Source organism: Ornithodoros turicata, chromosome 2 (genome assembly GCF_037126465.1).
Source record: "Ornithodoros turicata isolate Travis chromosome 2, ASM3712646v1, whole genome shotgun sequence".
NCBI classification, from domain to species: domain Eukaryota; kingdom Metazoa; phylum Arthropoda; class Arachnida; order Ixodida; family Argasidae; genus Ornithodoros; species Ornithodoros turicata.
Window position 1 is genome coordinate 69307336 of NC_088202.1, and position 13627 is coordinate 69320962.

The following is a 13627-nucleotide window of genomic DNA, read 5'->3' on the forward strand; positions in this document are numbered from 1 at the left end:
TGATTCTCCTTGGATATTGGTTTTGAGATCCGTAAATTCTTATGCAGGCAGTGTAGCGAATGCGATAAAAATGCTGATGATGAGAAAGAGAGACACTGCGACCTCGACGCTCCACGGCGCCTGCGGGACTTTCCACGGGGAACCGTGAGGTACGAGGGCATCCCATACTGCATTGAAGACAAAAAGGTAGCTGTATTCTGTTTTCGAAGAACATCCTTACTAGCCGTTTTTGTCTTTTGTCTGTCCCGAGCTTCATTGTGTACTGTCCAACAATTATTTTTACCTGCGGCTTGGGCGAGTGAATAAAGCATCCGCTTGTTGGTGGTAGCTCCAAAGTCGGGCTGTAGACTCGGAGGTGTGGTGGGTTTGAATCCTACCACCGGCTGTGCAGGTTTTCTGGCAGTCTTTCCCGGCGAATATCGGCGCAGTTGCCCCTGAAGTGGGCCCAGGACGCATACTAACCCCCCTGTCTCTCACTCCTTCCTTCTGCCCTCTCTCGATCTGCCCACATCTGTACGCCGATCATAGCCACAACTTAAAATTTATAGCTGTTCGGGAATGCAGTTATTGGCATGAAAGTTTTGTAAGAAGTGCTTTTCCCTTGCACGATTATAGGGGTCCATGTTTCCACTGTGGTTGATGCTGTTTTGTGTCAGGTTTTTTTATGCAGCTGCGTATGGGTGAGCAGTTCTTATCTGGCTAGGTTACGTGTCAGTAGGCTTAAAAACTGGGCTGCAACAAGAACTGCCTATATTCCCCTTTCACTCTCTCCACCTTCTTCTCACCTCCTTTTTGATTGGTCGTTTTCTTCCCTGTTCACGAGATCTCGGCCTCCCCTCCCGAAGGCAATTTTTTGACAATAAACTGTTCTACATTACTAGATAAAGCGATTACTAGGTAGAGATTAACTGTTATACATTACTAGTTGTGGGAAACAAGTTAGAAGACTGGAATGGGTGTGGGGTATCCAAAAAGTATGATTTATGATGCAGTAAAAGGTATATTAAAAAGCATAAAAGAAAAAAAAAAGACTGTCAAGGAAGAAACAAAAAATAGAAAGTGTAGTGTGATTCCATACATGCACCAAGCTTCTCATAGGCTGAAAAAGATAGAGCAAAGTTCAAACTAGATGTGGTATTTAAGAAAAATACAAGGTTGAAGATTATGATAAACAGAGTTAATAAAGAAAAATGTGAGGAATGTGGGATCAAACATGAAACAAAATATGTCAATTGTAAGGTTGCAGTAGTATATTCTATGCCCTTATACAGTGTGGGAAAAAGTACATGGGGGCAGACCTCAAGATGTTTGAACAATAGACTAAAGGAACATAATGCCAATAAAAAAAGAGGTTACAGTAGGTTAGCGGAACATCTCAGACAATGCAAAAATCGTGAACCAATTTTCAAAGAGACGACAGTTATGTACAAGAGTAGGAAGATTGGAGCGTTATGTTACCAGGAGGCCTTACAGATTAAAAAGGCATGTAGCAGTTGCATCAGCAATCCTTCAGTTTATCTATGTAGTAATGAACAGTTTATCGCCAAAAGATCGCCTTCGGTAGGGGAGGCATAGATTTCGTGAACAGGGAAGAAAACGAGCAATCAAAAAGGTGTCGAGAAGTAGGTGGAGAGAGTGAAAGGGGAATATAGGCAGTCGTTGTTGCGATGAATAAACTCATGGTTTGTTAGTCCGTGCTGTGTATGTGTCGTTCTTAAGTATTGCCCTGCACTGGGGTTTTTATCCATTTTAAAATAAAATGTTAATGTCACCGCCTTGGCATATGAAAAACTGACTTATCTAAGGATCTAGTTTAGTATATGCATACGAGGTAGCCGCCATGTGCCTGTGTACTAGTCTTTTGCTAGTTGAGTTCTTCAGTCAAAGGGGTTGTGGCACTTTGATACATGTGGTTCATTACATGATCTATACGTTGTACTGCATGCCAGAGTACTGAACAAGAAAGAATTATATTTCTATATGTTGTGGTGTGCAAGATATAGGCCCATGAATATGTGCCCAAGTGAAGCTCTGACGTCAGAGAAGGGAGAGCTACGTCCCTTCCCATTCGTACTCATAACCATGCGGAGCAGAGCCAGAAAAACATTTCGGGAGGGGTTCTGTGGGAACTTTACATGGGGGAGGAGGATTTCACCCTCATTTCCCTCTCCCAAATGCACTACCAAAGGTACAGTTTTGGGGTGTTTGAACCCCCCAAAGCCCCTCTTTCTACGCCACTGTAACCACATAACCTCTCTCGCGTTGCCTCACAGGCCTGTAGTGGTGTCACAAGACGCCTGCAGTGGTGTCAGAGCCGAATGAGCTTTTGAATTCGCTAGGCTGATGTTCTACATGTCTATTAGAACTCCTTTTTGCTGTAGAACTTGGAATGGAGGTTATTCAAGAACTGTGAAGAGATCTTGTTAAATGCTGTAACCAGTTGTAGTAATTTATTGTCATTATTTCATTCTCTAAGCTAAATCACAGCAGTTTTACTTCCTTCGCAGCTGGCAGTGCAGGAGCACACTGTGATGTGTGCCACAGCCACTCACTAGCAGTCAAATTAATTTGAACATTTGGTGTGCCTAGTGTTGGCGAACCATAGTATCATCACGCAGTTGCCCAATGTATACAAACATTTTCTTTTTTTTAATGAAGTCTATTTCAGAGATCAGCAGCAAATCGCCTGTCTTTCTGTTTGTGTCCATGTGTACAAATCCTGTGATGTAAATGTTGTTCATTTAACCCTATACACCTCTGAATAAATTCTTGAATATTTCATGTTCCAGCCAAGCAGGATGAGTAGGCGTGTCAGGCAATCATCAACACCTGTAGAACCGATGGAGGAAGACTCTTCATCTGCATCAACTCCTGAGAAGCAGAGGAAACTTTCTACTGGAGGGGCTTCCAGCAAAAAACGCAAGCGTTCCCTCGATGCACAAGCCTATAAGAAGTCAAAGCGTTCTAAACGGCGCAAGGTATCTGCATCTACTAATGGCACAACAGGCATAAAGATCCAGGATGCTGTAGTGCAGGTGTGGTATTTGCTCTTTCCTACAAGGCTTCTATGGATCAAATGCCATCTTATAGCGCTTTTTACTTGATTCTCACCTACCAAACAATTCGTCAAGCAGTCTGGAAAGGACGCCTAGAAAGTACTAATAACCATCTGCGCATTCCTGTCCTTCCCCTTTGTAAATAAATGGCCAACGTGTTCATCCAATACGTTTTTTCACTGCTATGCGAGTTGTGTGCTGTGACCACTGTTTTTCAGTTTCATGCATGTACATAGAGCAAGACCTATTTTCCAATATTATGCTGTTCTTGAAACAGGGAATTTGAATGCCATGAATGTTGTGGATAGATACGATAAATGCAGAGCTTTAGAATGTGATTGTTGCAGTGATGTCCAGCAAAATTCTCGGAAAGTAATCTGAAAAACCTAAAGGGGGAGAGAAAAGTTAGGATCTTACATCCAAATGGGCTTTATATTCTGATTACCCTTCTAGCCTCATATAAGCATACATAAGGCCCCCGGTTTTTCGCGATTCGTAGAATCGTCAGTTTTGCACAGAAGTTCGCGGAAATCTGATTGGGTCGAAGGACGCGATGTGGACTGTTACTACGACGTGCAGCATCTCGGGAGCAATATTTTCATGCTCACACAAAAGCCCGTCAGATAAATGCGCATACTGCGCACGCTCCCGACTGCTCCAAGGTACACGTGCCACCGGAGAACTGACAGAACTTATGTTGACAACAGTGCTGCACGCATGACCCGATCTAAGTACTTTCGTTTCGCACGGACAACCCGTGTGTCCTCATGTTCCCAATACACATTGTCACGCTTCTTGTTTGATAACGACTGTAACACGCAGCCGACATCAAGGTCAAGGACAATCAGCGCTTCATGAATTTTCGTGAGCAATCTGTCTATGGCGCGAGCCATCTGCGTTGTGCCTGCTAGGACTGACGACCGAACCTTGATGATGTGCGCGGTCCCTTCTCGATTATTCTCTGCCGGGCAGGGGCAGATCGAGACCCTCGGTTTGTCAGGTATAAGATGATTGCAAGCCCCAAGCAGGGGCATTGAAAGAGTCAAGTGTGCTCTTGTGCTCATCTCAGCAAGAGCTCAAGTATTCTACCCGTTGCATAGCGGTATTCAGCAAAAAGGTTGCAAGTCTACTGAGGGCAGCTGGGGGTCAGCAAGTTGATTCCCACAAGGGGTTCAATGCTATGTTTGCATTATGGGGCTACCTGAAAGCCGCATCGCTGGAGAATTATGTTGCCCTAATGAGGCAGGAAGGAGCAGAAGAGGAAGAAGCTATCCATATGGGAGAAAAGCTACAACGAGGCATGCAGTAGGCAGCTCAGAAAGCACAAGAGATCCTTGTAAACAGTGAGAGCTGGCAGTTCTTCAAAAGCGTGAGGGAGGGCCTTGGACCCACTACAGGTCAAGTCTCTGTCACATGAACTCACCGAATTCAATAACATTCCAGCCATAGAAACAGAAGGTTCAAAGTTCCTGGCGGAATGGCTACATTTGTCTCCAGACAGCCAAGGACCTGAAGTCTGCGGACCGTGACTTGGCTCCATCAGTGTCTAAGCAAAGCAGCCCACCTCCTCAAGCCTTCGACATAAGTGGGTTTTGGAACGGAATGAGAGCGCTTGCTCCAAATTTAGTGTCTATTGCTATCAAGTATTTGTCAATTACTATAAACTCTGTAGATGCTGAAAGATCTTTCAGCAGCTATAAAATGATTGTAGGCCACAGACGGCATTCTCTGTCAAAGGAGAACACAAAATATCTTGTAATGCTGAGCCACAACAGTGCTTTGAATCTGTAATTTGATAAAATATTTTTTGTTCCCACATTATCCAAGAAAATAAAGTGTTTCCCGTTTCAAGCAGCCGTTGACTCCTTGCCGCGGAAAATCTAGAAATTTACAAGTCGGTGCCGCAGAATTTTAAATTTGCCGCAGCAGAAAACCTGGGGCCTTAGGCATGCATCTTGTATGCACACCCCATTTGCGTGCCTAGTCCAGATGTAGTATAGCAGTTTATGCGACAAGACTGTAGTAGCAGATGTAAGCAAGTAATTTGCAAAGAAGGAGAGCAGAGCCTGTGGAAACCCATAAACCTTCCTTGCTGGACAGGCTCAAACCCACTTTGCTACGGCACGCGCGAATCATGCTCCATACTGCTCTAGTGGCCATCACACACATGTGTAGCCTCAACTTATTATGAATTTGTTCCTTTCTATGATAGCTACATGTAGTACGTGCTCTGAGCTGCCTCGACAGTGGAGACTTGACACTTTCATGTTCTGGACAGTCAGGACACGGGAGTGATGTTAAGAAGATTGGTTATTTTCTGTGGCTGCAACCTCCACTTCATGCAGGTTTCGAATTCCTTCTGGACATCACTACGTTGCACAATACGTTCTAGAAGGCCACTTCATTTTGCGTAATCTGGAGCAGCAGGTCCCATCATGCATAGAGCCCTGTGTTTTCGGGTTTTATGTTTTTTTAAAATCGGGAGGTAAAAATCGGGTGTTATTTCAGGGACCGTAAAACACAGGGTGAAATCGGGCAATATCGGATGGAAAGCAGATTTTTGGTTGGAAATAAAAAAATGAGTGCTTCTCGCGTTTTGAATGAACATGAGATGCGGAACATAGCGTCATCTAGCACTGGTCTTGGTGGCAGAATTTGCACTTTGCCAAGTTTGTTTTCGGGTTTTTTCAGGTTTTACCCCAAGTGACAATGATGCAAATTGGGGGTAAAAATGGCTTTTACTGGGTTTCACCCTAAAACACAGGGCCCATGCAGAAACCAACACCTCCTGCTTTCTGCCCCTCCCAATGCCACAACAGAGAGACCTTTACTGTTTTATAGGGAATGCATAATGAACTTAGAAATGTATTGTATTTTTCAGTATGCAGGAGTACTTCAGTATTACTACTTCAGTATTATTACTTCAGTAGTACTTTCAGTATTCACGTATGGTGATCAGGTGGGACATGGGCGTGCAGCTTCAAGTGAACCTGATAACTCAGTTGTTCCGGAAGGTCATTCTCACACTTCGTTATCAGAGTGAAAGGGAAAGAGTTCTCAGGTTCACTTGAAGCTGCACGCCCATGTCCCACCTGACCACCATACGCAACAGCTGCGTCACAAAGGGGCGGGGTCAGCCGCCTTGCACTCTCGTTCTGCATCCGTAATTAGACGGTTTCGGTGGAAAATTTGAAGGCGAATATCTTGGACTACGGGTGAGCTAGGAAAATTCTACAAAGTGGAATAGTCTTGGAACGCGACTGCCTCCAAATTTCCAATATAAACTTGCCCGCTAACTGCAATAATTAAAAAGTTAATCAACACATTTTAGTTAATTACGAGTTTAAGGGCGGCAACCATCATTTCACCTTGTGTCCGCCTGGCCGCAAAACCCGCCTGCACAAGCGACTTCCTTCAACCACTCGTGGTTTTTTTTTTTTTTTTTTTTTTTTTTTTTTTTTTTTTATCGTGAAAGCTTAATTTTGAACACCCTGTATTGTGACATAGGCTCAGTAATGCACCCTTACTTTTGCAGTGTTGTACATCATTGTTATCCTGGAGTGAATGAAACACGCATTCAAGCTGCATCCTGAAATTTTTTGTATTAAAGCACATTAATGAAAAACACGTCCTACTAGATTGTAACGACCATGTCATAGGCACCCCTTCCCAGCCCCACATTTTTGGAAGGTAGCGGTGGCGCTACTCATCGTCCCAGTTATTGCTTCCTCAATTTCTACAAAACTTTGTACTTCAGCTTACCTTAGTATTTCTGTACAAGCGGTGGATATTCCACAGATGTTTCATTCTGAGGTTGATTTTCATCATCATTCTACGCATTTTCGTAGGAGCTATTGCTGTCGTCTGCTACGGTAGTCGTGATGCAGATCTCGCGTGCCGATGAGTAGCACCCCTAGCGGGTCGTGCGGACGGGCTCCTCATAGGGGTTGCTGATTATGACGTGGTTGTTATAATCTAGTAGGGCTCCTGAAATGACGTAAGTACTGCAGCCTCCACGGCTAAATCTCTGATCCAGACCTTATTCAGAGAACCAGTGTTGTGGCAATACTATAACCAACCTGACTTGTACTTTACGTGCATTTATACTTGCACATTTTGCTTACTAAGAGCTTAAGAGTGCCATTAAGTAGCGTTATGAACCAATAATTGTACGTATAGTTCAATATATTTCATCTTTGGTATGAACTTATCCTGGTTGCACATTACAGGAACCACCACCAGTCGTGCCAACTGAAGAAAATGAAATACAGGTTAAGGAAGAGGACAAAAGCCTTCAGCCTGACAAAGAAGTCAAGGCGGAATGTGTTACGTGTGGTACACCTGGTGACTCTTCTAGCCTTGTCATGTAAGTTTCGTACTTTCCAATTGAGGTTGCAACCTGTAAGACACTAATGTAACGTATTGTAATGAATTGTATCTGGAAAATAGAATCGGGTATGGTTTCAAAATTGTAATGCCAAGTGTGCAAATGCTGCTTATACACTTGTGTACCCTCTGCATTTCACACAAACTATTACAAAAATGTGGGACATAATTTTAAGATCTTGTTCGGCTTTTTCAAAGAAGCAGACAGACATATAGCACATTCTCATATGGTAGCCATAAAGATTTGTCAGAAGTAAGAAAGGAACATCCATTAACTGAAAGGGAAATAAAATTAACTGTAACACAAAATACAAAACGAATATGCACATACAGATGGGACAAAGGAGAGGAGGCACACACCAAGCGCTACCTACAACTATAATGATGTATGGAACTGTAACAGTATATTACAAGTATTTAAGTAACTAAGCAAAACAGTCTTACATAAATTTTATGTTACTTGTAGAATACTTTTTCTTTAATGAAGCAATACATAATGCTACATTGCATATACAAAGTACCTGCTCCATTTATAGCACTAGTGTGGGGACTGGTCAGTAGCAGAACTGTCAGCACCACTGACGGGTTACATTCTTTTGCCACACAAAATTTGAAGGATATACTATCATACTCTGTAGATCTCTTCATTTTTGTGCATTTTGTGACTTGAAAAATTTGTGAATTATAAGGGCATGCAAAACTTTTGAACAGCAATTGACACTTTGGAGAAGTCACAAACTTTATTTTCACAGTTGGTTGTACAGGTTACTAGTAGACATTTGAACGACTTTGCAAAACAAGCATGTGCAACACTGCTTTTATTAAATGCAGTAAGGGCGATAACTAAAGTAAAACAAAGTAAACTAATCACACCACAAATTTTAGCTTTCACATCTCGTTATAATTAGTGGCCATGAATTGAATATTCGCAAAAATTTGGGGTCGCAAAATTAAACTGTTTTACAGTACTATACCATGTCAACAGCCCAATTTGATGTTGGAAGTTTTCTTGCGCAGCTTCAAAATTGTAAGGTCATGTGGGGTGCCATGAAGCAGCAGAGTAGAGAATATGAAGGCCCACCCTGGAAGCACCCACTGTGTTGTTTTACATCAAATGTATTGTGACCACATTATTGGACATTACATGGTACCATTCCGTATGTCTTCTGGACAGTCATCTGACCAGACTGGAGGCCTAAGCTTCAGTTCCTGTTCAGCAACTGGAAGATGCTTTAACATTTGCAAGTGTGCAAAATGCAAACCAAAAGTCCTGCGGCTGCAATACATGCTATAAATCATGCCATGCCAAGAGGTGTGATGGTGAAGGTACTTACATGTTCAGGAAAGTTTTCAGAGAACATGTTTTCGAAGTCCACCAATTGCTTACTGGTGGTAGAAACGGTGTTCTTTAGTTCATGAATTTATCCTCCTACTGGTTGCATGAGGCTTTTCAGTTCACAAGTAGAATACAGTAGATAAAAAAAATTGCTCAGCTTCACAACAAAATTATTTTATGAAAAATATGTTTTATAGTCATATTAGTTTGGGTTTGACTGACATGCTGACCTGAGTTTTTGGCTAATAACTGGCTATTTACCAAGTATTTTTCTACACCCAATCACTTTTGTTCGCCAAGCACCATCGTGGTAGATCGTCTGATTTTTTTATTACTTGCCAACAACAACACCATTCTCAGGTCCTGCGAGACTCATTTTCCATTGCCCCCACTGTAGTTATTATGATGCATATCGCACATACTGTACTGTTGTGTGCTCAAGATACTTTACACAGCATCAGGAAGAGTGGCAGGTTTAGGTTGGGGAACACAGTGATAGGATTTCTCATAGAGGCACAATCTTCCTGCACTCTGTGTGCAAAATTGAGGAACAATCCACAAGTATGTATGAACAGAGGTTGCATGGCCACGATGTCTGTCAGTCGTCTTGCTGCTTACATTCACATACGAGCCTTTCTGCTTGCTTTGACTGTCCCAAAAGTAGGTGATGGGTAACTTGTAAAATTGAGAAAGTACTGTAATGCACAGGTATGTGCCTCTCTGATTTAGCTACTCATGCATTTGTTCTGTTAGCTTGGATACGATTGTGGACCCTGGGGATAGAACACTTTGTACAATTATGTCCTGTTGCAACTGTTTGACATTGCATGTCCACCACCATCTCTTTGCACTGTACTCATCGTATGAATGGCATTTTGTCAATCAAGACATAATCAGTGCACATGTAAAGGCTGAGACAGACAGGGACAATGTTGGATTCCCACCAGTGTTTTATGTGCACTGACTATGTCATGATTAATAGTCATCAACTACACTGGTTCTTGAAATTAGTTAAGTGGCATTTGTCATTTACTGCTTTCCAGTCACTTTTGTATCTGCAAATATTTGTCTGATATGTTCATGCTCTTCAGCTCAGGGCCAGATAAAATTCATCCAAAACAAGCTCAGTGTTGTTCTTAACACAGCTTAATGGTTTTGTTATGTAACTTTGGACATACAGACATGTTTGTTTATGGGGGTATTTCATGTAACAGTAACACTGATGAGTACTAATACCTGATAGCCACTCCACTAACTCCTGTCACAGTGATCATCGTGAAGACTCTTGCTCATTCAGCTTTCATGACAGTCAGCATTGGAAACCTATTTACATGCTGAGATATACTATTAGCTTAAAATATGAGGGGTTCTTTCTTTTTTCTAATTGTTGTTCCACATCAACAATTCTTTTTTGCCTCTTTCGCCATCTTCTTTACACAGTAAATTAATTAAAGAATTTTTCTCAAGTGTAGGACCAGCTTTTCCAAATTAATGGAAGGGTAGTCCATAGACTCGAGAAAATACACATATTTGCTTGTGTGTGCTTTTTACCTTTTTTTTTTCGTTTTTTTTTTTTTTGTGTGTACCAATACATTTTTTGTCTAAATTTGAATAAGATTGTACAGATGGGAGAAAATTGTCTGACACACACTAAGTACTATAGCAACCTGGGGTACCCAGCATAGGGCACTCAAATGCATGGGCTCAGATTCTCTGCAGCTTGTGGTACATAATATGTTGGCAGTATTATTTGACATGTGCATTTTTTGAAAACCTCTGGCAAACTGCACACCAATTTGCATTGTGATCAGTCGTATGTACTGTTTTTCATAATTTTTTTAAATGTGTCTTAAAATCTTCTCCCACCCTGTATATCACTGGCGTCAGTCACCAACTTGTTATTTGTCTGCCACTTTGTCTGCCACTACCATCACTACCACAATCACCAAATGCATACGGTCTGTGTACGTGACGCCATTAACCTTGTGTGATGTAGCAGCTGTTTCGCTTTGCATGTCTGCTCCATCTTTCTGCACAGTACTCATTGTGTGAATGTTTCCAACTTGCTACTTTGCTTTCACTTGTATGTCTGCCAATATCAATGTCCTGTATGTTCATGCTTTTCAGCTCAGAAACAGATAAAATCCATCCAAAGCTCATCTTAGTGTCTTCATTGAGACAGTGATCTTCTGAACATGCAGCTTTGAATGTACAGCTGAGCTGATTTGTGACAAGCTTCAGGATAGCAGTAACAACAATATTATGATCTGACCACCACTCCCTACCACTCCTGCATGCCTATATATTTCAATAAAACAACAGTCATCTGGCTTGGTTACAGGACCCTCCCTGACAGGGTGGTAAAACTTGACACACAGCAATAGAATAATCCAAGCAGCAAAGAACACAAGACACACAGATATGTTTCAGCCTCAGAACCGTTGCTTTCCATCTTGACACACAGGAATGATTCTTTTCTTTATTATTCAACAAAGGAAGCATACTAGGTATCCTACAACAAATCTAAGTTTGTTGAACAAACAGCATAGCAGTGTTTGTTGCAGAGCAGTCATCTAAACACTTAGAGGGAGGAGGATGTTGTAGCACCCAGGTGCTGTTTTATGTGTGACACCTCTCCACGGACTTCACTTGACCAATAATTTCTGACTCACATTCCTAGAGCTGTGGACATCCTGTTCAGTGGGCCGGGCACCCCTAACCTATTCGGTGACCCCAATGTTGAGGTGCCCCTAGGCAAGGGTGGAGTTGATAAGTTGATGAGTAACTTATCACAGTTAAGTTGAACTTTGCACCTCTGCCTCCTTTCATCAGCAGTACTAGCCCAAAGCTTTTACTAATCAGACGAGTACGCTGGGGAAAATCCTCATTGATAGAGTAAGGTGTTCCCTCCAACTTAAAGGCGTTTCTGAAGAATAAAAAGATTTCAGTATGGTAGGACATGGTTTGTTCATCAGTTTAGATCGAAGTCTATGAATATGCTTGATAGAACTGACGTGTGCATCAAGATGTTGCAGAAGACTACGTCCCTTACAGTGGCTTACAGTGGCTTACAGTGACTATCACACTATCAGTCACTCTTGAGACTCATTTTCTTCAATTGTGTAGATCAGCGTTCAGTGAAATTGTAACAGATTCAGAAGGGGGTCACGAAACAGCTCGGGACTTGAAAAAAAGGGACAGCAAATGATGTCCTTAGACCATGCTCTGCCCACTATTTTGCATCACAAAAAAAAAGCTTGTGGTAGTGTACAGTCAAACTCCTTTACAACGAAACTCAGGGGACAGCAAAAAAAATTTGCAGTAAAAGTATTTTCGTTAAAAAGGATGTCCATTATTGGACCTATAGGGCTCCAGCGGGACCGCAAAAAAATTTGCTGTAGTGGTATTTTCGTTAAAAAGGTGTTCGCTATAAAGGAGTTTGACTGTACTCCGATATCTAACAGACAAGCTGACTTTTGTGAATAGGAACAGGCATTCCTGGTAGCATGCAGGTTTTTTTTTCTTCTTCTTCTTTTTGGAATGGGTTCTTGCAAGTGGCTGATTCACTCTGACTACATTAACTCTCAAATGAAATTGCAACGTCAGTTCTGTGTATTACTGTTAATGCACTGAAATCGCAGAGCTTATGGCACCGCGAAAATTCAGGGGGGTGGGGAAGCGATATATCTTATATTTTCTATGGGTCGCTCGCAGAGCAGCAGGGTTTGGGAAGCACTGCTGTAGATAATAAAGATCTTTAATCTTGAGCGACCCTCAATGTCCTCCACCATATGCGCTAAGGCAGTGGCTGTTACAGAAATGAAATGCATATGGAAGACTGTTGAACAGTTACTTGTAGGGTCTTTGAATTTTTTACTTGCATTTCCATTTATTTTCCCTGTTTAAACTTGCACAAGGATGTTTCAGTCTGCTTTTGACCAAGGTCGATGCTCTGTAAGAGCAATAATGTACACAGGACCAGAAGATTAGAAGATTCAGGTAAGAAATACACAGCCAATGATTAGGGAGAATAATACTATAACCATAGTTAACATATAAATTCACTAAAGCTGCATTGCAAGGCTGAAACATTAGGTAGTGCAGTGCAGTGAATGAAAGTGTTCTTATCCTTCTCCGCCTTTTATCTTGTTCATGATAGTTGGTCGTACTAAGCACATGCTCTGGGGCGTAGTTCACAAAGTCTGAAAGCCACATCTTTCATCTTACGTGTACCAGCTAGAAGAGTGCAGAAAATGCAAGTTGCAAACTGCTAGCTTTCACTACGATCAGTCTACAGTATGATTTATATGCACGGCACCTTTATGTTGTGATGCCTAATAAGATTCTCCATATTTTCATTGCAAGAATTTTTCTGACTCAACAAACAAGGTTGTTCCAATTAGTTATTTAATTAATTGTACTGCATAAATTTACATCGATCCCTCTCAAATCCTCCTCAGTTGGAAAGGACAAAGTTCTCTATCACAGAGGTCCTAAACCAGCCACCCCAGTGACAATGATGGTTTATGTTACCCAGCATAACCTTTCAAAGGCACATCCTTGAGAGCACTGTCAGAATCTCAAATTGATTTGGGAATGGATTAATGGATTTGGGATTAAATTAATGGATTAACAACTTGAGGTAGAGGCTGCTAGAGCCCTCAAGTTTTATCATTCATGAACACGAATCCCCACAAAGGTGCAATATGTGTACCAGCCACTTCTTTTTCTCTGTAAGGTGCTTGCAAGTGGGCATGCAGTGGTTCCACACCTGCACCATTTCGCGCCAAATGAGATTTACTGTGCCACCTTGATAAAATCTGCAATATTGCCCCAAGTTGCTCCAAAA

At 41.8% G+C, this 13627-nt stretch overlaps 1 protein-coding gene across 1 annotated transcript in view; it reads left to right on the forward strand.

The window, feature by feature from the left end:
• The window catches only part of LOC135385532 (PHD finger protein 14-like), a 45380-nt gene that overhangs the window by 23129 nt on the left and 8624 nt on the right, over positions 1–13627 (forward strand). Inside the window, exons 18-20 of the mRNA XM_064614894.1 lie at positions 48–186; positions 2790–3035; positions 7286–7422. Coding sequence (XP_064470964.1) covers positions 48–186; positions 2790–3035; positions 7286–7422 — 522 coding nt within the window. The remainder of the gene's footprint in view (positions 1–47; positions 187–2789; positions 3036–7285; positions 7423–13627) is intronic.